Source organism: Filicampus tigris, chromosome 11, assembly GCF_054856515.1.
Source record: "Filicampus tigris isolate MCC_2025a chromosome 11, RoL_Ftig_1.0, whole genome shotgun sequence".
Lineage (NCBI taxonomy): Eukaryota > Metazoa > Chordata > Actinopteri > Syngnathiformes > Syngnathidae > Filicampus > Filicampus tigris.
The window spans coordinates 11,742,369-11,769,978 of NC_141227.1; the positions used below are offsets into that span (position 1 = coordinate 11,742,369).

At 40.7% G+C, this 27,610-nt stretch overlaps 1 protein-coding gene across 6 annotated transcripts in view; it reads right to left on the reverse strand.

Annotated features, from left to right (window-relative positions):
* Window positions 1–27,610, reverse strand: part of pde10a (phosphodiesterase 10A) — a 64,333-nt gene that overhangs the window by 24,277 nt on the left and 12,446 nt on the right. For 4 of the 6 annotated variants that reach the window (XM_086045880.1, XM_086045879.1, XM_086045877.1 and 1 more), the window contains one exon: window positions 3,596–3,727. In XM_086045880.1, coding sequence (XP_085902006.1) covers window positions 3,596–3,727 — 132 coding nt within the window. Of the gene's footprint in view, window positions 1–3,595; window positions 3,728–20,562; window positions 20,957–27,610 lie in introns of those variants that run through there. The other 2 variants (XM_086045882.1, XM_086045881.1) reach the window with 1 other exon arrangement.

Below are 27,610 nucleotides of genomic sequence, written 5' to 3' on the forward strand. Positions count from 1 at the left end.
CTTAGACAACCACCACTATGCCATTCTTAATATTCAATAAAATAAAAAATTTAAAAAACACAATGAAACACAAATTCAAAAAAAATGTAAGAAATAATTTACGAAAAATTGAAAAGTATATATTTGTTCATTAATCTGACTGGGTGGGCAGTCTGTCAATCAGGGTGTGCCTCTGCACACCCAGGCCCACCCATGGCGCCGCCCCTGCCCTGGCCGCTGACGGCTGTTGAATAATGGAACAGCAAACTGTAGTAAAATTCCCTCCGCTGCTTTATAGTGCAACAATCTGGGATGTACATTTGGAGAAGCTCTTCATGGAAACACAATAAAATGCAAACTGTACTGAACTGAACACATTTGCAATGCTTGGTGGTAACAAGGCCTTAGTGAACAGTTCGAGTGCCAAAAAGTGTAAAGGGTGTTTGGTACTTGTACTAAGCAGGCTAAACTCCTCCGTAAAATGATCTCACATCATCTCCCTCACTGCTCTGTGATAAAGTTCTGCTCTGATTCCTCTGCATTGACCCAAACTGAATGACTCCAGTGAGTTATTCCTACTTGGCGCCAGAGAGTTTGATTACCACCAGGGTCTTGAGAAACGGACACCCTCTTATTTGTATGAAGAGAGCTGCTCCAAAAAGTGACAAGTCGATCCTATCCCAGTTTCCTCCACACCCAAAGCCAGCGCCCTCACTACCAACGGCGACAACCCAAACCCCTAGCCCTCCCCCTCCCCTCCCCTGGGCCCCCTTCAGCCAAGCTGCATGTCTCCGGAGGACGCCTCTGACGTCAGCAGCTCGACTGGGCTGTGCGCCAGCACTGTTGGCCCTTGATGGATGCCGTTGGTCTGGGAAACAGCTCACTGAGTGTGGAGCGGTACACACTCAACATGGCCCGCTCGAGCACATCCAGCAACCAGTAAACAACTGACAGGTCCGTTCCCTCTCTTTCGTCTGTCTATCGCACTCTTTGCCATCTAAAGGAGAATATGTGAATATGAGGGATTTGTATAGGGATTGTATTGTACCGCAAACGAGCAAAATAACAAATTAACGCCAAAAACAGTGCACTCGGAAAAATATTTTGGTACAGTGGCATTTTTATATGACAAGAAAACTGGTGGGGCACCAAGCACTTAAATACCAAGAAGACTACAGTAGTCTCTGTCACAGTGTTCCACAGAATTTATTCGTTGAGCCAAGGTACCCATTTTACAAAATCTCACATCGCAACACCAGACAAAAAGAATGAATACTGCACTCAACTCAATTTAATTATAAATTGACTTAGTCAGTTTGAAATCCGGGCCAATTTAATTGAACACTAAGCTGATATACTCACAGGGAGGCATAACTGACAAGCGTTAGATTCACAGGTTTCTTGTACCTTTTGCCAGCTAATGAAAGAGCATTTAATTATTCTGCCTGTTACAATACGTCGCCGGCATAGTGAGAAGATATATTGGTCGTTAATAAGTAATGATTGTCATACAATTGACGTAAAATTGGATCACTGCTCAAGAACACTACAGACACAGGCATACACATTAAACTACATTCACTTGATGGTTTGTGGGGGGGGAAATGACCTTCATATTTTAAAAAAATCTTATTTTGAATGGGATTCAATGAAAGGTGGCATGGTGGAGGGCGGTCCTCATAGTTCACAGACATGTGCAGTGAGAAATGGGTGTCTGCGCCGCCTAAGTCGACTTGCTTCCTAGCCACTGGAGTCAATGCAGGACATTGACGCGTGCAAAGTACGTTTATGTACGTTTACGGTGTTCCAAACATGTTAAACTATGCTTTCACCGGCACAAACGACAAGATGCGCCACTTTTTGCACCGAAAATTGTGCGCTCGGTTTCAAATCGAGGCTCTGGCCTTCTTATGTGCGGTTTGCTTGCATGAGGCATATATGGGTACTGCGGATTTTTGCCCAAAGTTAGCTGTAATAGGCTACAGTTCACCAATGACCCGAATGTGGATAAGCAGTACAGAAAATGGATGGACGGACGGGATTGCATGAATCCAGTGATTCCACGAATCCTGATTTCACGACAGTGTCATTTTGAGAAGAATGACTGGAAGAGTCGTACCATAGCAGAGGTCCATATATTGTTGAAGAAATGACTTAACTCAAATGAAAATTCAGCTATCCAGAAATAGCCAACGTTGCAGCCCGAAGCCCAATGTAAAAAAAAAAAAAGAAAAGAAATATTCTAGCCACGCCCACTAGGCAGTTTGTGTGGAAAACAGGAACAGGAAAACAAAAAAAACACACACTTGGGAAAATACTCTGAAAAAGGACTATGATCATGAGACATGTTTACTATACACATCACTGCTCTGTATATTTTTAATGTTTTTTTTTCAGTATACAGGCAAGTCTGAATTTAGTTGTGAGCCTCAGTGTAGTGCTGCAACATGCCGTGGAGCACTGAGGTCTACCGGAAGAGATAAAGCGTAAATCACAGCGAGATGTAGAGGCCGTCCCTTCAGTGTAATGCAATACCATGTTTTGACATTTCAATATTTGTTCTTCCCACAGAGCAGAGAGAGTATACTACCCGGGAGCATTTCTGTATGCTCTATCTGTATGTGTTGCTGCTCTGCATTTCAGTGGTTTGAAGGTTTATAATTAAGGTAAGGTATCCATTTTCTGATGCTTATTCGGGGTTGGGCCGTGGCGGCATTAGCGTTAGCAGGGAATCCCAGACTTCCCTCTCCCCAACCACTTCATCCAGCTCTTTAGGGGTGACTTGATGTGTTCCCAGTCTAGCCGGGTGACATAGCCTCCCCAGCCTGTACTGGAAGTTTCCCTGGGGCCTCCCCCTAGTGGGACATGCCCGGACCACCTCACCAGGGAGACGCCCGGGAGGGCAGTCTTGGCTTGTACAGCAGCAGGTTCAGGGATTGCCACCAAAACAGGCATTGATCACCTTATGCCCAAAGTCGCCTCAAAGATGGATGTGCAGAGAGAGGCGAGGAGATGCAGTGTTTTGAAAGCATCATCAGATAACGAAGACTTGCACATTTACAATACAACAGGAAGTTTTAACATCTTGTGCTGAATTCCCCTTAAATTCCTTCTTGTTTGTGTCAGTTTTACTGAAAACGTTAAGCGGCAATGACAAATAAACATCTTAACGCAAGTATGCTTTGCCTCCTATTTGGAGAACTGTGCGAGCCAGAGTCTTCTCTGTTCTCTCAAAGTGATGTTACACGATAGTCGTCCATTTCTTGATGGCGAGAGAGAGAACAAGCATGGAGGAATACTTTAGCAAGTGTGTTTTAAGTAGGGAGGGTTCAAATAAACAAAACTTTTATGTGGTTACTCTATCGGGGATTTTGTGGGTTGGTAAATCGGTCATGTATCCACTGTGACGGTTCACTGCTAAAGCAAAAGATGGACAAGAACTCACAAATTCAAGGCAGACCCTATTTGCGGTTGACTTATTCGGGATTATGTGGGCTCAATCATACAAACATGTAACACGTCAATCAATAAGCAATAAGCAGATGCAATCATGATGTCGGAGCGATGCCGAAAAGTACGTGTACGTTTGAATGAGTGTGTGTGTTAGCGGTTGTACCTGCAGGCCTGCTGCTGGTCTTCCTCTTCAGCCATCTGTCCAACGTCTCGGCGCTCACGCTCTCCAGCACAAAGTCATCCAGCATCTGCGGGTGCAGAGAGAGGTAGGCCTTCACTTTCTCATCTGTCAAGCCTGAGAAGCACAGAAGCAAAAGACTGTTTTAACTCACTTACTGCACAGCCTTGTTCATGAAAAACCTATGCAAAGAGATTCGGAAAATACATATTCGTGAAGTTCGGAGGAAAAGAACACATAGGAGGGTGAGATAAATGGTTTTACTTTGTGTGACAACCTGTGACATGCTGTTAGAATTAGGTAAGCATGGGAGCACCTTAGTAGTCATAGACCATGCTTATCTATGTTTACAGTCAAGCTGTGTCTCGAGGGATGGGAGCCCCCAACAGAGGCGACAGAATAAAGGAGGACTTGATTGTGCTTAATAGGCAATTAGGTTCTTGAGAGGTCGCTAAGTGCTGCTGTTTACTGTTTTTGTCTTTGGGAAAAAGCCTTTTGCCAGATTATTGTTGAGGGGAATTTGTTTTGAATGCACCACTGACGTTTGCTCATAGACGCCAGTGGTGCATTCAAAACCAACATGTTTATGTAAGTCATCCACTGTCTTCAGGGGCTGGACTCCTGGTTCCCGACAGAACATCATCACGTCAAAAAGAAAGGTCAGCTGTCAGCAACAACAAAAGTTATTTGACACAGCTGGACTAATGTTTTACTTTTCATTTTTCAAAATAAAAGCGATATCCATACAGGCTCCAAAAGACCGAAGTCGTGCTATGATGTCGTCGTGTGTCGTTAAATAAATGCATGCCACGCCTCGGATAGATGGTGCTGCTAATAGATGCCCAACTAAACACCTGCTCCTATAGCTACTATATAAAAAAAAAGCAGTATATAAAGAATGTTCTGCCAAAATTTGTAATAGATAAGATAACGTACAGAATAAGTCCTAAGATAATTATTTTTTGTTTCATCCATAAAGCAAAAAGGGGTTCAACAAAGTAAGACAGCAACTAGTGGGACGTAGCAAACTCTATATACTAATAATGTGGTGACATCCATCAGAGTTCTATTTGATTTAGAGTGGCAGGCTCTTGCAACTACCTAAGTAGGCGATAAGTGGAGGTCACACCAGTACACACAGTACCAATACTGCATTATTTCATCCATAAGACTTAGTTAGAAGAAAAATATTTTAAATTTGACAGTTGCCAAATCCAAGTTCTTAGACCAGCTGAAATGACTGAGAAATAATTACATTATATTGGGCAATATATTATTATAGCATTATTAAAAATCTGCTCTATGTCATGAAAGTATTATGTAATCAAACAGAGGAAAAACAGCATATATCATTCATCTCATTTTAAAACACAGAAAGAAAAGCGCATCTTGCTAATTTGATTAATGTGACGGATTCATGTCAGGTTTTGTAATACTATTTGGGGAAAAAGGTTCGACTGCACCCCGGACTGGTCGCCAGTCAGTCGCAGGGCGCATAGAGACAAACAATCACACGCACATTCACACTATCATTAAGTGGGACCATACCAACAAAGTCACGCGACTGTACCACTGTACATCAGTGACTGTCTTTTAATATGAATTAAATATTACTTCAAACACAGACGTGCGTGACAAGGTCATACAGGGCTTGCATTTGCAGGCAAATAAGGAAATGGAAGGAAGAGGTAAGGAGGCTTTGGAGGGCGCAGGATGCTGCTCTGCAGTCTGACACTGTCCAGACACGAGACATCGGGCTTCAGAAGTGCAAGGCCTCATGGAACTCCTGGCCAGCTCTGACGCAAATCGGCGGGATATGGCTTAATAAATCAAAGCAACTTAAGGGGGGTGGGGAGCTGCCGAAGAAAGCTGCTGTGGACTGAAACGGGAGCACAGCATTACTGAAACTTTGGTGCAATTTGGAATACAAAGAAGGTACTGTCATAAGCAGCGCATAAACACACATACATATACACACACACACACATATAATGTGTATATATATATATATATATATATATATATATATATATATATATATATATATATATATATATATATATATATATATATATATATATATATATATATATATATATATATATACATATATATATATAAATATAGATAGATTGATTGATGATGATGATGATGATGATGGTGATGATGATGATGACGATGAAGCTGTGCAAGTTATCCAGCAATTATACCTGTGCACATGAACATTTTATTTAGTATTAGTAACAGACATGTTATTGGGGAACCTACGCTTTAAAATGAGCTGACGAGTACATGCTTTCATTTCCCTAAAAAAAAACAAAAAACAGCTAAGCTCTGTCGTTTTTAGCAAATGTTAACAGGATGAGAAGGGGATGTTTCTTTTGGAGGACGTTCAGCTGTGGAACTGGTCCTCTAGAGAGTGTTTACTTCAATGTGACGGTGTATTTTCGGGGGAAGTGTTCAGGTCAAGCAGTTTGATGGTAAACGAAGGCAAATTGATGTGCTTTAATTGTTTTGCCATAAACAAAACGTCAAATCTGACTTTGAATAAATGCTTGTTGGCATAACTTTGTAAATAATGAAAACATTCATTGATACCGTTAAGATCACTGATGATGGAAACACAGTGTTTAATATTTGCTTCCTGTACTTTCTGCTCACCTTAAATATGTTGTCTTCCAATACACATACAGTAGATACATTCAATTCACCATACTGGTTTTATTAGAGGAACCCAAAAAAAGGTAATATACCGAGGACTTTCATGCAGCCAAGCAAGTTGATCAGGTTGTTAATTGTGGCCTTTGGAATGTTGGCCCAGTCCCCTTCACATGACTGTGCGAAGTTCCATGCTTGCCTGATTGCTTGCCCACTGCCAGTCGCCGTCTGCCTCCCGAGAGTTGACACGAGTTTAGCGTCGCTAAATGTCCGAAATATAACCAGTCGGGGTTCGTGTGCGCATTCGTGCTCTTGTCCGCTTCAGCCTGTGTAAGTGGAGAAGCTATCGCCACGGTATTTCTTACTTTGTGGAGGTGACCATGATGAGATCACGTTTTATGTCAGTAAATCCAAACTATTGTGCAGAACACTTTTATACTTTCACAGGTTGATGTGGACAAGAGTAGTAATGTGCATTTGCATTTTGGTGGCGATCGGTCGCAGTTTTAGACAACAGAACTGACAAAGCGAGCAATATTACCACGCTTGTTTCCCTCCGGTGACGTAGACAGTTGAGACCGAAAACATAACATAAGCCACGCCCCAACAAGGTCGTAAACCTAATCACAAAAAAATCCCTTCAATCACTACAAAGTGAGGTGGGCATTTTTGTACTGATCTCATTTTTATCTATTATAAACCTATTATATTAATGCCAATGTTAAGATCATCCAAGTGTCCCTTTAAGATAGAGAAATGAACATTCACGGGCAACAACTTTGGTGGATATTCCTGCAGTCAACAATTGCACACTGCAATACAGATTTTGTGTGCAGTACATAGAAAAAGTCTTGAAGGGCCTAGATAGAACAATCCGACGTTGGCCAACAGTGACAGACGCTTGCCTCCTGTGGCGTCCGGCCGGCTGTCGGCACGTCACGCTGGAGGAATACACCGCAATGGCAGACAGCGACGCTGACCATTAAAGTACCTTCTGCACATGCATGAGATGTAATACCCTTCCATACCATCGGCGGCGGTAGTCACTATTTCTCATGATTAGAAAAATCCAACCGGAAAGCTATTGGCCGGGGGCGGATTATAAAAACGTAAATTCAGCTTTATTCTTCGCTCGCGATGAACTCCCACGTGAAGTAAACCCTCACAAAAAAGACAAGGGGCACTTTGGGGACCAGAAGCAGAAGGGGGAGCAGTAATTCATTCATTCATTATCCATACCGCTTATCCTCACAAGGGTCGCGGGCGTGCTGGAGCCTATCCCAGCTGTCTTTGGGCAGTAGGCGGGGGACACCCTGAATTGGTTGCCAGCCAATCGCAGGGCACACAGAGACAAACATCCGCACTCACAATCACACCTAGGGGCAATTTAGAGAGTCCAATCAATTTACCATGCATGTTTTTGGAATGTGGGAGGAAACCGGAGTACCCGGAGGAAACCCACGCAGGCACGGGGAGAACATGCAAACTCCACACAGGGTGGCCGGAGCCGGGATCGAACCCACGACCTCTGAACTGTGAGGCGGACGTGCTAACCAGTCGACCACCGTGCCGCCGGGGAGCAGTAATAGTTTATTTATTTATTTATGTTTTTATTTATTTATTTATATGAAGCGGTCCAAACTGTTTCTAAATAAATGTTGTGCTTTGTAAACATTTTTTGACCGACGGTCCTAAAATAGTGGTGATAAGAGTATGAAAGTAAGACAAAGTCATTTAGTGATGAAGGAAGCGTGTTAAAAATAACGATCACAGTGACGGACTGCCGAACTGGGCCGGTCTGAAATAATAACGAGTGACGATGACCGACTACCTAGCACAAACACAACAGCCCTGCAGACCGTCATTTTGTTTTGTTTGACAAATACTCAACCATGCCTACACTGACCTTCTGAGCTGAACTTTCAGAGTGCTCAGGAGAGAAGTACTAAAATGGGAAAAGAAAGGAAAGACACAGCAAACGTGTGGCTTTTTATCAATAAAAAATGGTGACAACCAGGTCACATTATTGTAAAGGCATTTTTCCACAAGATCAAACTGCTCGCTAGTTTTGCTATGTTTTGCTTTGAATGTTTTAAAGCACTTTGAGTTGCATTTTTATGTATGAAAAGTGCTATATAAATAAAATGTGATTGAAATGTGATTGATAGTACACCATGAACAGCAGATCCTTCCCTGATAACACGCACCAAAAGCAATACTTGAGTTACTACGTTTATTGACTGAATAGCAGTATCTTTAGAGTCATGTATTGGCGGTCAGCAGCTTGTTGAGCTGCATGTTCACGGGTGAGTCGAGCCCATTTGGCAGAGATGTGGTGCCTGACTCAGACTTGTGTTTCCTGTGTAAAAGCTGAAGCCTGAGTTCATGCAGTGAGGTATTGTTACGTAATACTTATCTGGACGACAAACACACCACACCCTGACACTGGGAAAAGGAAGGCCAAACGAGTCACAGTCTGTCTGGATTGCTGCTCTGGTCATTTCAAAATTAAGCACGAAAAGTCTCGCAATCAATCAACAATATTTGGCTACACTATGTAGTGTGTGCAGAATTTTAGCAAAACAGTGGATTCTTGTCAGATACAATCTCAGTCTAAAGGCTTTTTATTCAATTAGGTATGGGCTGACTATGTGGAAGTAAATTACTTGCACGGGGAAGTGTTTTCAATAAGTATTTTGCAGGCTTTTTCTTCTGTCGTGATTTTAAAGCATTGAAACGGGCTGAGATCAAGCCACCTAACAGCAATGTCATTTATTAATAAATCCAACATGATTTATTCCCCCCTCTTCCCCCCCCCCCTTTTTCTCAATCAGTACTGGAAAATGCCGAACTGCTTGATGACATCTGACCTGTTACACTTTCACACAAGAAGAAAAAGCCCCAGGGTCTATTTGACGCCACATTTCTTTTATATGAGGCTCCTTTAGAGAATTGCTGGAAAAAAGAAAGTGCTATGAAGCAAGGCCTTATTTCTCTAGCCACAGCCTTTGTGTAGAACAATGATTGGGATTGCATGGGAATGTTCTCTACTCTTGAGTAACATATTTGACTTTCTATGTTTTTATTACTGTTGCAAGGCTGCTAGATTGATTAGAATAAAGAGTGAAATCTCAATCACAAACCAAGCTGGCCAAGCTTCAAACTGATACATGACTCAGAAAATGACCATCTTCTGAAGTGAGAAAGAGAGCTGTTATGGAATATATATAGCGTGTGGAATTTTAACAGCAGTTTATCAGTTATTTCGTTTCCTGTACATTGGTAATCACACATACTACATCCACATAGGGGTGGGTTTTTATTGTATATTTCTTGGTGAGATACAGGATGAGACAAAGATTGCCTGTAGGAAAAACTCTTATTGTGTTTAAAAGAAAGTTGGCGTTAGTCATGAAAGATTACTTTGCACGCAGGAACAGTATAAACCATATTAAAGATCAAAATACTCACAAGACAAATCATCTAATAATCTGAGTGACACACCGACACAACAGTTCCTGCTCAGCCGTCTAAACAAACTTCCTCTGACTCCTAGTTACTACTTCAGTGTGCCAGTGAGGTGAACAATGCTGATACGGTAGATTTCAGTGCAGGAAGCTTGTGAGTGCAGCTCGGGCTTGCAATGACGTAGAAGAAAGGAGAAAATATACAAGAAAGAAAGAAATAAGTGAAAGAATCCATAATGGTGAGAGGATCACGTACCAACCAATGGAAAGTTGCAGAATGTAATATATACTAAGGAAGCAGATGCTGCAGTAGAGGATCATGGGAAATGGCATATGGACAATTTTTCTCGATCTCTGTCCATATGTCAGTAGCATGCCAAAGCAACATGCGGGGCTATAACCATTAGAAACTTTAATTTCCTTTTTAACTGCACAGTACCTGCTCAATTTGACACAATGCTGCACAGTGGCTATGTTTACATGGACAACATTTCTTTAATCCGATCAGAGTTTAGATTCAAATTATGTTTGGATGCACTTCATGGACACTAAAAATATTGATCCGATTAGGATTTGTGTGTTCATGCATCACACTTTCGATCGGAACAAATTATTTTGACGTGCAGATTGACCCATATATACCGCAAGTAGTAGTAGTAGAAGAAGAAGCAGTAGCGAGTTCCATGTCAACGAAACATCGCTCCATACATTTGTACTTTAAACGTTAGCGTTATTTCAAGTATTTTCACGGTTACGCTGTTACGTTGAGTAAACACTTCCTAATGGAGCTGCAAACGTACCATTTCAGTCTTGCGCCTGCTATGTCTTTCACTCCCTCTGCTTCTACTAGCTGCGGCAATGACCGAAACATTAAGACTGACGTCACAGGCACGCGCGTTAAACGCGGTTTGTTCCGAAATTTCGGAATAAATGTCTTCATGCGCTCCGTGCCGAACGGATTAACAATCGAGATAAACCACCTCTCTCGTTCTGAATCTAATTTTGATCGGAATGGGCTTGATCGGGTCAGAATGGGGTGTGGACATGAAGCATTTTTATTCCGATCAGGCATTTAATCCAAATAAATGTGTCCATGTAAACAAAGCCGCTGTTAATATGTTTTCATTGACAAGAGCAGCTACTATCAGGTATTATTTAAGATGAGAGTTGCAAGCAAATACCACATAGGCAACAACAAAAACTGCTGGTCACCCATGGGTAGAGGAGATTCATCACTGTAACATGTCAGGATCCACGGCTGGAAATGATCATGATAAACGCACATCCTAATGTAAACCCAAATTGCCAAATTGCCATCGAATCACCTGTTGAGGATTACATGACATGGATCATTACAATTTTACAGAGGAACAAAAGGGAACTCTGTGGTGTGAACAGCAACAACTTGTTTTTGTGGCTTGGTTTCTGCAGTTGCTCGTTCTGATACGCAAATCTGACCGCATCACCCGCACCCCCCAAAAAGTTGAGTAAAGGATGACGTTAGACCGTACAAGTTCAGATGTGAGAATAGCTACAGTAAAAAGGAAAAGAGCTGTCCTTCTGTTCATTTGTCTGTATGTCTGTCGGTGATCATTAGCACGCTCATTTATGGCATATAGCGAATGACGTATTTAACTCATTCACTGCCAGACATTTTCAGACCGTCTTTTACCCTAACGTTTAAAAAACAAATATGAAAGAACTATAAATAAGTTCCTGGGATTGAATGGCTGGACTGTGAAAAGACAAATAAATTCGTCAATGGCAGTGAATGAGTTAAATGTGTCGTTCACCCATTTACAAATGTTCAGGGAAATCGCTTATGTAGTTTTTGCCTAATTCTGCCGTTTGACAAAACGACATTCAAAGCAAATTGGGTTTCTTTTATTGACCATAATACTCAAGTGCCCCAACCTACGTCACAAGTAAATGTTTTTAGTGGAGGTGACATGCACATGACCTTAGTGAGCTGTGCAGGAGCATGTTAAGTGATCTTGTGCCTTTAGTGCTCCGGTCAGATGATGTCAAGTGGTAATGTCATAAGTCTAGCTGATCTTTAGTGGGCAGCATGTTTCTCCTCTGCTACACACTCATGAAAAATGAGTGAAAAGGGGAAAGGAGCACTTCTATTGAAGCTTACACTGCCTGGCACAGAGTCAAGGGCAAGCTGCCAGGATACTACTTTTCACTTTTCATGACAAGAGTCTGAGGCAGGAAGGGAGAGGATGTGTGAGGGGTGGGGAGCGGCGGGCTGGATGCAGGGTGCGTGCGTCAGCAGCTCCGCCTGGGACTCCCTTGCCAGGAGGTTTGAAGAGCATATGTGGTTCTTATCTTATCTACTGTGGGAGAGGGGCGCAGCACAGCGGCCAACACCGACATTCAGTGGGCACCAAGAGTAACGATGAATAGGCTTGGATTCCACTCTCCCACTTTTCACCTCATTTATTCATCGAGCCGGGAAGAGAGTGTGTACATGTGTGAGCAAATGCAGGTGAGTGCACACACATACTTCTTGTACTCCTCTGCAGAGTGTGTTCTGACCTACACTGCTAAATCAATATGAGGCAGTTCAAAGTTGTCAGATTAAGCAGATAAATATCACGCTTCTTGATTAGGGGTGGGACAAAACGTCGCTGTACAACAATTTGAGTTATCTCTTGTAATGAATTTTAGATCCAACAAAATCAAAATCTTGCTGCATTTTCAAGCACTCCAAAATAATTTCACAACATCTTTGGTGCTTGACATATATATATATATATATATATATATATATATATATATATATATATATATATATATATATATATATATATATATATATATATATACATATATACATATATATTATTTGGCTGCAATCTGCAGAGGTACTGTTAATCTAGTCTCAACTATTTTCATATCCAAAGAAGAAAATATGACATAGTAGACTCAATCCTCTGCAATGACAACTAGTGACTGACTAGTTTGCTCAATGTGACACTGCCATGGAAACATTCAGGCACCTTGAGACTACTAAAAAATATATATATTTTTAAAAAGAAGAATAAATACTGATGAATCAATTAGTTCAACACTAATTTAGTTGATAAAGGATTTTTTTTCTTAACATCATCTATAAATCCTAATCATGACAATGTATTATATTATATATTATTATATTGTGATCCCCATTCAAGACACACATGTGGTGGAAGAGAGAGAGAAAGAGAGAGAGAGAGAGAGAGAGAGAGAGAGAGAGAGAGAGAGAGAGAGAGAGAAAGAGAGAGAGAGAGAGGATCTCCATGGAAATGTAATTTGCATTATTTCCACTTCTTTGGCCCAGGTATACACATAAAGGGAGGGGGCTATAAATGGCAAGCTGAGATGTAGATAAGACATCTTGGTGTGTGCTCGCAGGCAAGCAGTGACACACACGACAGACACATTCAGTGGAACATCACCTAACTCTATGATTGAACTGCAGTTCATCCATATTCTATACTGCTCATCCCCGGTTACAGGAAAAGTGGAGTTAAACCCAGCTGACAGCAGCCTCCATCCTGAACTGATCGCCTGTCAACCACGGGCGATTACGAACGTGCCATTGGACTAGAATTGAGCCTGCGCCAGCTGCATGAAAGTGAGTGTGACTGTGAACCATTATAATTTCACATCAGCTTGCTTCATTTGGTGAAAATTCTGAGGATGGCACCAATCATTATGCCTCAAAGTCAGCATTCTATCCAAACCAGCGGTTTGACGTAAATGCTGCAGCACCACATCCCCCCTCCCACCACCTCCACCGCTTCCCAGAGCCCCATCGACGATGGGGTCGCGTTCGTCACCGCACATCTGGACTGATGTTGAACTGATGGGAAGCTGCTAATGAGAACCACAGAACTCAGATCCTGTGTCTTCTCCTGTATCACGTTTTTCGATGAGCTCCAACATGAGGACAATTTGGAAGGGAATCCATCCGTCTGTGGCCTTTTCCCATCCCCTCAGATACCAAGACTTTGACCAGCTGACAGAGGGGTCAATGGATGGAGGATGCCTTGAAGAGAATGTCATCTGTTTTGTCACTAATATCATGCACTGTGCCCTGGCGCTGAACCAGCGCTCCACAGATTTTGACATAAGAGCTTTCAAACTGCACCACAGGCTTATTTTCTTTGGCTTCAACATTATCTATTCAAAGCATTAGAAAAGGTCTTGCTCCAAGGCTCCCCCTATAGGTGTTAAATGTAAGCAAATGAATTTAAGTAAGTACAAATACTTTTACGTCAGAGTAAACCATTCATTTCGTGACTGTCAAATGTAAAGTATGTATATTTTTACTGGCCTACTCAACAAAAATAACTTTCTTTGCGTTAACAATAAAAACACTGACATATGGAAATACATGTACAAAAAAATTTTTAACAACAAAAATATGTTGGATAAAGATCAATTAATGGGCATGCTGACAAACTTATATTATAATGTTATGTTTTAAAATGGTATGCTCTGCAACGTCAGTGCACTTCTTAAGATTTCAAAAACAAATGTTGGCCCCGATGCTAGTGCTAACGTAACATGAGAAGTGAACTGGTTGGTCCAACAATACCGTATTAAAAAACAACACACCACAATGTAGTTGATCCAGAGTCACGGTGGGGATGAGAAAGATGCTGTTCTCCTTTTTATAAGCCAGTGTACCATGGCAAACATTTTAAAGTTTGAATATACCATAAGTACATACCCTTTGTCGCTTTAGAGGGAAAATACTACGGGAAACGTACAAATAATTGATTTCCTGAAGTTCCTATGCGGCCACCGGGCTTGAAATTAGACAACCAAGCACTGTAAATGTTTCATCTGCCAAGTTCTAAGAATATGTCAGTGAGTGAGCCATTCTGAATTTTACAAACGTTTTCATCTCGATTCAGCTAAATTACATAATAACCGCTCCGGCACAGAGTTTCTCTGCCCATGACTTGGAAGCTAGTGCACAAATGATACAATGGTCAACTATTTATTTAATTTACAGTGAAATGTTAAATCTGTATAAATTGTAATACACCACACTAGGCTGGTCAAAAATCCCCTACTTGATTCTGAAACACTTTCATGTCAAAGCCAAAGGTAAGCGGAGCTGCACAGAGTTTTGTTGAATGACACACAGACAAGCGGCACATACTCAATTTCAGGGATGTAGCTGTTATTTCAGAAGACTGGGCACAAATTGGTCAGGAGTAAGCCAACATTTACAAGCAAATGACGATCCTCTTGTGTTTAACTGCTCCTCTTCGGAGAGGCTAAAGAACTAAACAGCCAAACTGTCCAAATCTGGTTCAGGTAAAACACGATGGCAATAAAGTGTTACTGGCAGGATAATTCCAGATAATGAAATGTCCAATGGTTACACGTAACACAAAAATTCAGTAAAACATGGCTCTTGTCACCTAACGTATTGCACACAAAAGTGAAAGGAATTGAAAAGCTTTGCAACCATTTTTTAAACACACCAAAAATCCAAATCCACTGATTTCAGCATCTCACGTGTAAATAAGTTCTGTTTTCGTTTGTCCTCCATGAAAGAAAACAAATTGTCTTTGTGTTATAAGCAAAACAGGACATTTATGGACATCAGTGTGTACTGATCATTTTTGCTCATGCAGTTTTTGATATGCTATGATAGCCACTAACCACAAGCCACTGCAATCTGAAAACTTCGGAAGCCCATCAAAACCTCAACACATGACACTCGGTTCAATAAAATCCCAAATTCCCAATTGTAAGTATATGTGAACAAATAGATATAAAAATGCAAATTAATAATCAGTCTCATCCCTTATTCTGAACTTGAATGCAAATGGGTGCCATTATCCATCATTTGATGAGACTGAATTCCACAGAGATCCATTTGGAAAAAATAAATCACACTTTAAACGTGAAATTAACTTGAGTAGTGTATCCGGAATTTAAATTGATCTTCGCCAGTGACATGCGCACGGCTCATCCATAGGCTACTGTGAGGGAGCGCGTGTTTTTGCATTAATTTTTCAATAAATCCAATAAAAGCAACTGAACCAGAATAGCGTGCTCATAACCGAACGCTTACGGGACGGTGCAGATTACGAGTTGAACAGCAACGGAATGCACAAATGGGGCATCAAATAGACACACAAAAATAAATCTTTAACTCACGTCCGATGACTGGAGTTCTTTGCGATCGGCGCTTCAACTCCAAGCCCCATCAACAAGTGGAAATGCTCCTCACAGGTGAAGAAAGTCCGCTGGCACTGATTATTTTGTTCACCAATTATAAATTAATATGATATTATGTTGATGTTCGGCCATCATTGCAATGTGGTAGCGATCATACAGCCGTTGGGCAGTCGGTGAGCGTATCTGGGACAAGTGTCTGACTCTTTTGACATTTCACTGAAGCTTTTGTTTTCATTCCATAAAACCAAGCCGAGTATATGTTTACACCTTCACTAAGTGTCAGGAAAAAAGTTGGTGAAAGCGAGAAGTTATGTGGTCGGGCCAGAAATGTCCAGAGTGAGCACTTCCTGCCTGAGAATGTTCACCCTTCTTCATCCAGTTAAGCAATTTGTTGAAAAACCAATTGGGTTGAACAAAAAAAAATGCCGGAGAGATCACATTAGGGTTGACCTTAAATGAACACGGCTGGCCGACAATGCAGCCATGCAAGCCACTACAAACAGCTGGAACGATTGTAATTGTGCGTTGGGGTTGTGAGGTTTCAAGAGCAAGCGGTGACGTCAACAGAGCTGGGCATCACCGCGTTCCCGTCTGCATATTCAAACGACCCACGTGCTCCCACTCGGTCCGAGTCAGCCAATCGGCGTCGAGAACGGACTTAACCTGTACCGCGTCAGACGCGGGCGGCGCAATCCAGACACGTGGCACGGAAAGGAAAAAATAAAAAATAAAACAGCGTTGTGTACCTTGCGGTCCCACAAACGCAATGACATGTGCGCCATATTGTTTTTATCTCACCGATCACCACGCTGTGCGTGTGTGTGCTGTCGCCGAGGAGGGACGGATTGGGACCACGTGGGTCGTTTAAATATGAAGACGGGAACTCTGTGGCGGTTAGACGACGCCCGTCTCTGGACGTCAACATATTTGAATCTGCATTAGCTGGCCACTCTTGCATCAAGTCTCATTTCAGAGGGGCCAAACAATGGTAAACATACCATTAGTTGCTGCCAAACAAACCACAGATAGTGCAACCCACCTGTGCATACTGGCCTGTCACATGAGGTATCCAATGCCATGGCTTTGTGTACAGTAACTACTGTGCAAGACTCGTGTCACAATTTGAATTGTTGTTTTAACAATGCTATGGTTATGTGATATATAGGTACTTCTCAAAGAAAACACTAAAAACAAACACAATAGGCTACTTTACAGTATATCTTTAACCTAAAAGTAATGGGACATCATTTAATGTCATGGTGAATATTTTTACCTTTGGTGTTTTACTATTTCTAAATTACACATTTTTAATGGTGATATACAGTACGAACAAAGGAAGTGGTGGCCAAAGACTTTTACATATCGTCACATTATTAACACAACCATTTTTTTTTTTGCCAAAACCAGATTTTTGCAGGAAAATGACTCTCCATACTATATTTTTCAAAGCAGGTGTTGTAAATATCTGTCTTTGTCTTTAAGACAAAAGACAAGTTAGGCGGCAGTTATGTTATTTGCGAGACGATGTCCATGCAAACTAATACTGACTGCATTTATTCCCGCATCCCACATCATATTGTCATAGAAGTCATGTAAATTCATGTTAATGACAATTTGGAAGTGTTTAATCCATTCAAAATCTCGGTAACACAAGTTGCAATGCATTATAACTTTGTGGAACACAGATGATTTCAATATTTTGGAGCTATAAAAAAAAACTGCCTTGAGATATTAAAATAATCTGATTCCAATCAATTCCATCAGAACATATTACTCTTGTCTCTGTAACATGGGTTTCTAACTCGGTTCCGCCCTGCAATGTCTGAATATCTGTCATTAGTTGACTTTTTAGTCACCATTGATGCCTCATCCTCTCTTAAGGTTCTATCTCACTAAGCAGTGAAAGCTTGCAAGTGTTTGCAAATGCACACAGTTTTTGCTGTTGGCATCAAATTTGCAACAAAAAAAAACAGTTTACCAATGTTAAAACTGTTCACGAACGTCTGACACGTTTGCAACCTTTTGCAACTTTTAAGGAACACTGACGATAAAGAAATTTCACTACTTGCACAAACACTTGCAAGCATTTGCTGCCCAGTGATGTATGAGCATTAGGCCGGGTACACACTTCCAGACCAAAGATGTCAAATGCCAGACTATCGAATGTCTAAGATTGTCCAATAAAGTTATTCTTATGTCTGAGGGTTGTTAAGAGTGGATTTCTCGCAATATTAGGGTCCAAAACAAGTCAGGGTTGACAATCCTAAATATTAAACGTGTTCAATTTTTACGAGCCAAAATCTTCATGCGTGTGAGAAGTCGACTACTCTCGACTACTCCATGAACTGTGATGTCAACGGAATGTAGCCAATCAAAGAAGCTCCCTGACTGGCCAATGAGTAGGTGGTGGTAAATTAAATAAAATGCGTTTTTTTCATTGTTTGCCCTAGGTGACACAGGGAAGAATTGCGCAGGGAGACGTGCACTACTCTTCACTATTCTTTTTAATTAGACTTTTAGTTTTGTAATTTTCTCTTTCTCTTTGGCAGAGCCTTGTGTTAACGGGTTTGTTATTTTGTGTTTTGTGTGAACTTACCAAACCTACTCGTCTGCAGAAAATTTGAACTTTATAGAAATACTTCCTCTACGCTCTGTCTGCTTTGACCAGTCACAAATTGTTACAAGGCATGTACTTTTTAGTCATTATAGTAGAACCAATGATTGGTTTTTATGTCACACTTTCTCCCAAAAATAAAAAAACAGTTTTAACAAAGTGGAAAGTGGTGTATTTTCCTAATTCGCTGTCTTGTTCAAGGCCATTGTTCTCTTAATGTCATACTATATTTTAGAATAAAGCAGTTGTTTTGGCAAAAGTAATGCAGGGGCAGTCTGACTCATTATAAGATAGTAATTTTACAATACATCTGAATACTTTCAAATGACAATATTAAACTAGTAACATACATTAAGTATTGAGAGTAACTTATCAACTCTTCACAGACGATATATTATTCCTGCAAAACATTGGGAAACAAAAGATATACAGTATAGCCCGAACAAAAAGAGCTTCGACACTTATTATAGTGCAACGATCGGACACCCAATAACATGATAAAATAAAATGAAGTATTATATACTTGAAATGAATACCCAAACAGCATGTTTTTGTATGTGTGCTTTGCCATCACTCACATTCCAAGAAATGCACCTTCCCTAAAGGTCACCGGACTCACTGAATATCTCATGTGGCGTGATAGAATGCGCGCAAGCTAATCGGAAATACTATCGAAGACAATGTTATCCTCGCAGTAGACTGTACTGCGGAGCGACACATAGTAGGAGATCAAACACAGAGCATTTCATTCCGAGAAGCTCTCTGAGGAGATGCGAGCGTATCTGCGGGGGAAAACTGGTGACTTTTAAGAGACGTTAAAGAGTTACACAAGATAATAACCATGTGGTGCTAATTTTACAAGGAAACTGTTTTCATGGCACATTCTGGGGTAGTTAAATAACATATTCATAGTTACTTGATTTTGTGATTACATATAAAAGGTTAAATGACTTTATACAGGACAAACGAAACACCTGTTTATAGGGCCCTGTGACCACTCAAGAACAATCAACAGTCAAAGGAGCTTTGGGTATTGAGGAAGTGACGAAAAAAGTTAAATGTTTGGATTAACGCATAATTTATTTGATTTGTTTTATTTTTATTTACTAAAGCTTTTGCATATTTTAGTTTTAAGACATAATATTTCAGCATTTTACTTTCAGCACTTTTTTTTACAGCACTCTTTTCAGTGACACCATTATTTAGGTGTTTGATTGACATTTTATTTTTTATTTTAAGGTATTTTTTTATAAATCTAAGTAGTTTTACTTTTTGCCACCCTTTCTTGTTGTTCTTGCATTACACATTATTGTTGCGTGTTGTGGTTTTTGTAAACCAAAAACTATCAACCAGATGACACATTTACACTAAATACAGAATACTGCACTGGTATAGTTTTTGTTACTTTTAGCTGATACATATTCACTATCCCTCTCGGTGCTTTAACACTATCAATGGTGTGTAAATTAATGCCAGTCCGCCCTTGTAGTGTAACAATTCTGCAATAGCTAGTATATGTATGAATGTTCAATAATAGTAATTATTGACAACCACAATTTTATTTTTTCTCAGGGTCCTTTGGGAGTCATGGGCCGGTACCTGCTCTGAATTTATTTGCTAAATGTCTTTCAATACTATACATGGAATCTGGTATTCAACTCTTATCAAAAAAACGGATGTTACTAATATTTAAATGGAAATAAAGCGTTATTTGGCATTTCTTGGTAGTTTGGTTGGTTGGTTGCTCATGGTCCTCAGCGTGACTCACAACCAACACGCTGCATGTTTTATTAAACCGGACCGCACACGCTATACAAGCAGCGAATCAGTTTGCTTCCAGGTCCCCACCCGTGGAGGAGCCATCAATGTGTCATTCATAAACTTAAGTGGGCTCACATGAGGAGACAAGACGTCAAAATGTCGAGGCGTTCGCACGGAACTGTTGCTGCGCGCTATGAGCTCCAAGACTTGGGCATCATCTTTATAATTTACTATCTCTTAAAAAATAAAAGTGTACCTACTTGCACCCAGGAAGCAGTCCGTTAACCTTCTGAAACAGCTTGTCGAAGACGGACCATCTTCCATGTCGGATAGTGAGCGCAAACTGAGAGAGGAGCCGCGGAGAAAAGTGCGCTAAACCAACCACAACAAAATATTATAATTAAAAAAGAAAACTAGGGAAAAACTACTCCAGGACAAGATGGGTCCTCAATTTTGGGAAGGGCGAAGAGGGTCGTGTGCTGCCCCCCACCACCTCCGCCACCGCACCTCCACCCAGCACCGCTGGCCGAGGTGTAGCTCCAGTCCGTCCGCCTCCTCGGCGTCTAGCTCCGCCGTGGATGTGCAGCAGAAGACTGGGCGAGCAGGGGCGGCGGCGGAGGAAGCGAGCGCAATCAAATACGTGCACACGCACGCATACACTCTCACGCACACTCGCGCACGCGGAGAGGGGAAGAGAGAAAGAGCGTGCTGTCAAGTCGGGCAAAAGCAAACGTTTTCCGATTATTTGGTTTCACAATAAAATGACACATGCGCCCTTTTTTGGCTCCTTATTAGCTCAGTGTCACTACATTGTTGACGATTAGGAAAAACGGTAATGAAACTGGATGGTGCAATGTTGGTGGTTGAGAGGATTCATACTGTAACTCAGGGACAGCTCCAGGATTTTTTTTCTAATCTCCAGTTTCTAAAGGGGGGCTTGACTGATACATATGGGGGCTACAATCATTTGTAAAGATATTTTAGAATATCAAATAAAATGCTGGATAGGCTTATCTGGGGCTACACAGATTTCTGACGGGGCTATAACACCCCCTCGCCCTGGTGTAGCGCCCAGTGCTGTAACTACAAATGGTCACCAAATTATTGGACATATGCAGCACGATCACCTATATAGCGGTCAGCACATCTGCCCCACAGCCGAGAAGTCATGTCATGTCATCTTCCAAACCGCTTATCCTATATAGGGTCGCGGGTAGTTGCTGGAGCCTATCCCAGCCGTCAATGGGCGAAGGCAGACTACACCCCGAACTGGTCGCCAGCCAGTCGCAGGGCACACATAGACACTGTCACTGAGCGGGAATCGATCCCACGCTGCCCGCACACAACTCAGGCGTGGGTACCACTACACTATCGGCGGACTCAGCCGAGAAGTATCTTGACTATAGGGCCACAGTGTGTGACGTTTTCATGTTCTTACTGTTCTTCAGTTTATTTCAGTTTACTGCTACTATCCCTTCACCTCGTTACTAAATGGGTCAAAACAGTCGAAACCAGTGGCGGAGCCAGAACATGACTAATGGGACCGGAAAAATCAAGGTGGGCCTCAATATTTCTCTCACTGAGCACAATCCTCATGTCCCGAAATATCCTATATTCAAATAAAATGACAAACTAAATAATAAGAAGTTCAGATCCTCCTCAGATAACGACAATGATGTCATTCTTAATATTCAATAAAATAAAATAACAACAAAACAACATGGGCTCATTGCGTGGGCAGTCTGTCAATCTGGGTGGGCCTGTACACATGCACCCAGGCCCACCCATGGCTCCGCTCCTGGTCGAAACAAACAGTTTGGATAATTTTCAAATACCATCCCACCCCTAGTTATAGCTGCATGTTCACAATCACACAGATTTTATTGGTCCCAAAACAGTCTTCGTAATGCTAGCTAAACTATGACGTTATCTTATCGCTCTTTGTGGGTTTTTTAGTATGTATCGGGGGGGGGGGGGGGGCGTTTTCACATCAATCAAAGACTAGTGCATATGTGCAACCAAAGTGCATGATTCGAACCAAATTTTCTTGATTAAATCACCAAAAAATCAAGTGCGATAGCCTGTTTGGCTCAGCTCAAATGTTTATTCTGGGAGGGTAACGGGAAAAAATGAACAGATCTGATATACCGTGTCAATGCAAGCCTGACGATATTGAAATACATTCATCAGTGAGGTTTATCCAAACAACACGAATATTCACATTAAACATGCAAACATGCAACTGCTGCAAATGTAAACTACAGTGAAAGACTAGACCATTGGTCTAAACACAATACATAAGCGATGCATAAAACATTAACTAAGGAAAATAATGGCAACTGGCAAGGTATTGGAGAGGTTACACGCATCTAAACCAAGTGAGTCCAAGCCAACTGAAGAGTATGGTACTAAATTGGAATTGCGCACAACCTGCAGTGCAAATCCAGCTTTTGGCTGTATGAGACATTCAGTGGATGGCATGAGAGTGTGTGGCGCATTAGTCAAAATATTCCATATACCAAGGTCTTATTTGTCTCTTATCTACCAAGAGATTCCGTAAAGTTCTCTTGTGTGACGTGAATTACATTTGTTTGTGCGTTACAGCTTCACTAAAGGGCTTGTGCAACTCCCAAAGCTGTTGCACTTTCATATAAATGACAGTATTGTATTGGCACAAGGACATTCCTACAGACCTGACTGCACAATTCAGTTTAATAAAATTACAGCCATCAATCGTAGTATCTCATCATTCAAATGATTTAACGAGGTAGGACACTGATGCAGCGATGGTTGATTTTAAAGTACTCTATAAATAAAGTTGAGTTAAGATACAGTAAATATTAATACGCAACTCTATTTCTATACATTTCTGCAAGTGTTTACATTTTGATATGATCACTTCTGCAACATTACCAGGAAATCACAATTTCCCATCATTGGTGAGCTACCTCTAGAACAGTCCTGCTAGTCATGTGGTCCTTGGGGGCTACCTGTTGCCCGCGGGCGCCATGTTGGTGACCGCTTGCTTACGCAATCAAATATTAAATCGTGCAGTGCCGGTACTTTTATTGCATGATTTAATATTATTGCGGTATTCTGCCAACTACAATGATGATGTCACAAAAGGTTTCTGCAGTAATCGATATTTACTCTCGGTAGAAAATCAGCTATATCAGAATGTGAAATAGATGTTGTGGAACTTAAAGCAGTGTAAGCATAAAAAACCACTCCAAGGACGTGTACATCTACTACACTATTAATGTCGCATTACTTACCAAAAGAAGTATTGGTTAGTGAACCACATATCATAATCGAGGGTATTCAAAAGACGCGTTGGTAAGTAAAAGAAAATTATTATTATTATTATTATTATTATTATTATTATTATTATTATTATTATTATTATTATTATTATTATTATTATTATTATCATCATCATTATTACTATTATTATTATTATTATTATTATTATTTACTATGTTGTTGTCATGAACCAGACGTGAGACTTTTGCTCTGGATTATTTTCAACTCAAAACTGCCTTGGACCTTCTTCTGGCCCCGCCATGCTTGAGTTTCATCCATTTTAATATTGAATTAGGTATGTGTGTGACATCAGACACATGGAACTTCCAAAGGTACCCATATGTCACCTACAAACAGTCAGGTGGTATAGAATGACCAATCCCCTCTTTCCAGTCCCTATTTTTTACATATTAGGACAAAATACTATTGCCAACTAAGCCTAAATGTGTGTGAAGTTAAAGTGTGAATCTCTCTCTAAATGTGGACGTTGAAGCTACTGTTTGTGTGCCTGCACCGTTGTGTTGACACAATGCCAAGGAGGGAAGACCTTCATAATATCTTAGAGTGGCAGGTGCTATGAACCAGAGTAGGAATGGACATAATAATCTATTACTTTTCATATATATTACAAAGTGATGGTAGTATTTGTGGAATTAATTATTGATAATCTTGAAGCAACTTAGGTAAAATGGCATGGCTGCAAACAGGAAAGGAGTTTTTTATTACGTTTAACATTTTTCGCTCTCCGAAGAATATTAACACGACTTGGTTTGATATTTTTATTTAACGTTTCATTATTAAAATAATTCATTTAAAGAATATTGTATTTTTAAGATAGAAGTAATTGGGGGAAAACAAACGAAAAAAATACAAACTTAATATTTGGAAAATAACAATAGATTACTTGATCTCTATTTCAAAACATTTGAAGGTTAATACAAAACTAAAAATTAATTACTTGATCTCTACACTATATGATTGTTTTCTGATGGCCTCATGAGTAAAACATCAGAACTGAAAGAGGGTTTAATCATTTTGTTGCATGCATATCAACTGGTGCCAACAACTTTATTTGTCTTTACTACTTCTAATAAATATTAAAGAACAATTTTAAAGGTACTATAGTAAAGACCGAGTTGAGGTGAAATATACAGTAGCCCGTCTCTGTTTCCATTGTAATAATCAGTGAAGAAGTCCAGGTGTCCAAAATGAAGAGAGCTCCCTATCTACCCCGGCATTCAAAGATGTGCACTTGACTTATTAGCACTGAGTGCACCTCAGCAGCTCACCAGAGTGGTCAGGCAACATGATCCAGCATAAACCCTCTGTGCCGCAGCGCTACATTCTGATCATATCGAGAGTCGGAGAGGAAGGTGTGGGAGCGGCGGCGGGTTACGTCAGCATGTGCGCTATCAATCACTGGCATTCCTACACTCTCCAGCAGCTGGTCCATTCAGAGGTCACGTACTGTAGAACATAATGAATTCTTTCTGACACATTCTGTCGCTTTTCACTTCTACTGGGGGAAGCAGTGCAAAAAGGTACAAACATCTTGCTTTGACTCTTTCCCTCTTTTTATTAATGCTGACGTTTGGCAAACTTAACTTAAATTTGCCACATTCCACCATAGGTTTGGCAAAAAAAGCCATGCACACGAAATATTAATAGCGTGTGTTCAGTACATTGAAAATGTGAAATAAAATAAGATCCAATATGAGGACTAATAGAAAAAAATGTCTTTACAAGCAAAAGCGAGTGGCAAGTTTAATTCGTTAAGTGACCACATTCTTAACACAAAACAATTGTGTCTCAGATCTTCTTTTCTCATACAAATTTAATGGAAATGCAATTATCTGTTCCAGACCTTGTGCTCCTTCTGGTGTGCGCCACTTGGCCAGGCACACAGACACAAACTAAGAAGAGTTTCACAACTAAGTGACCCAGTAAGCTGCAGCAATATTACCGTAGTCATGTTTTGCAGAGGATAAAAGCTATATGCCTGTGAGCATTGTTATATTGTCTGTACACATGTGTTGTTGCATAATTTGTGTTCAAATATCAGTACAACTTCTCAAGTAATATTTAAAGAATTATAACAGCGGCGGATTGATGCAACTCTTTAGCTTGTCTGTGACATTTTGTATTTAGTTTGTTAGCATTAAGCTAGTGGACACAACTGATGTGATTGTTTTAAATACACAATGTAATTATTTTTGTTTCGTGTTTAGTTTGACAGCAAACTAAAACTGGGAGGCAATTGATACATCACGAATAAAACAAATTACTTCATGCTGAGGAGAATACTTGAATTTTTGAGCATGCCTACTATGTTACTATCATAGCCTAAGACAGCTGTAATGTGTGCACTCTGCTGTGGTTGACGCAAAGAACCTGGAAGAAGCTAAGAGGAGTGCGCAAATGCACGAGAGGCGAAAAGCAATGCCCATCACACTCATAATCAAGCAGGAGCATTAGACGCCATAAATTTGCATTGTGCTAGGGCCACTATCATCTGTGTGCTGCTGAAGGATGGAATAAGGCCTTCAGTTTAATGAGCATGACAACATTTGCCAGGTACTACGGTCTATAGTTGAAGGTACTGACGGAGAAGATAACAAGTATCAAATCGGGGAGCGTATTATTTATGAGTTCATAGAAAAAAAAGCCTTTGAAGGGAGATTTTGAGGGCCGTAAAATACAGAGGTACATGTTATTCTCGAGAAAGTACGGTAATCAGACTTGCATGTGGTCAGTGAAAATAAACTCAGCTTCCCCAAAAATGTGATTAGCCACAGTCAATACGTGATTTAACATGTGGGGAAAATACTTTTTTGTTTCTTAATGAATGGAATCAACAATTAAACAGAGATGGGCATTCCGTCCGAACGTCCCGGGCAGACGCCCATTTTCGAGACAGAGGATGGAGGACGAGAAGTTTTTTAAAAAGGACGAACTAAGCAAAGGCAGAAGTGGATTTTTGTCCTTCCGTGTAACCGTCCCTAACTGTGTCAAGTACCGACTGACGTGTTGAGTACTTTTAAAAAGAAAGACCTCTCTTCTGCGTTACCACGGAGCTGCCTTTACTGCTGCCTACAACACTGTAGAGTCCTTTTTTTGATGGGTACTTTACCCTATTTTGCTGGTCCGACATCCGCCCTCCATCTGCGACCTGGGCACCCTTCCGTCATCTTCCCCCTGTCCTTACGCATAAAAATAATCGTCCTATGACCATGTCCATCTTGGTCCTTTTAAAACATTTCTGGCAGTACGACCGATTGCATTATAACGCAATACTATTGCATATTATTGCAAAATTTTAGTGTTATAATGCAATACGTTTTCAGATTTGATGGTGTTATTTTGCAATGAAAATATTTTTTGCAAAAAAAAAACACGATGTTATTTTAGGAGGTTAAAATCAAAATTCCGATTTCTGAGTCATTCGGAATAACCCGTTTACATGGCTGGAGCGGACAGAGTTTCCCCACATTTAAATAACCCGATTGAAATGGCGACGCACGGACGTCATGACACAATTACACGTCACCGCCGCTTGTTACTTGCTTCCATTAATAAAACACATTACATTCATGTCACTCACCGCACGAATGAAGCAGACGGTTTCCTCCTCGCTTTAAAAGTGTGGCATCGTACTTACGTTAGCTTTCGCTATGTTTTGTTTATCACTAAACGTGTATTTACGGTGGGTTGCGTGCCAAACAGCGCACATACAAGCACTTCCTGGAAAACAAAGACCAAGATTCCTTGCGGTTGAGCAGTTGAGTGTCCCATGTATTCGAGATATTCCGATATACATGCATGCATATTCAGGTTGGAAAGGGTGTAACCCAAGCTTGATATCCGGAATTAAAAAAAACCCAAATAAGGGCATACTTGGGTTATTGCGCACATTTACATGGCTTTTAAAAACCTGAATACTGCCAATATCCGGGTTTTAAAAGGTTTATTAGCTGCATGTAAACATAGTCATAGTCATTCACAGGG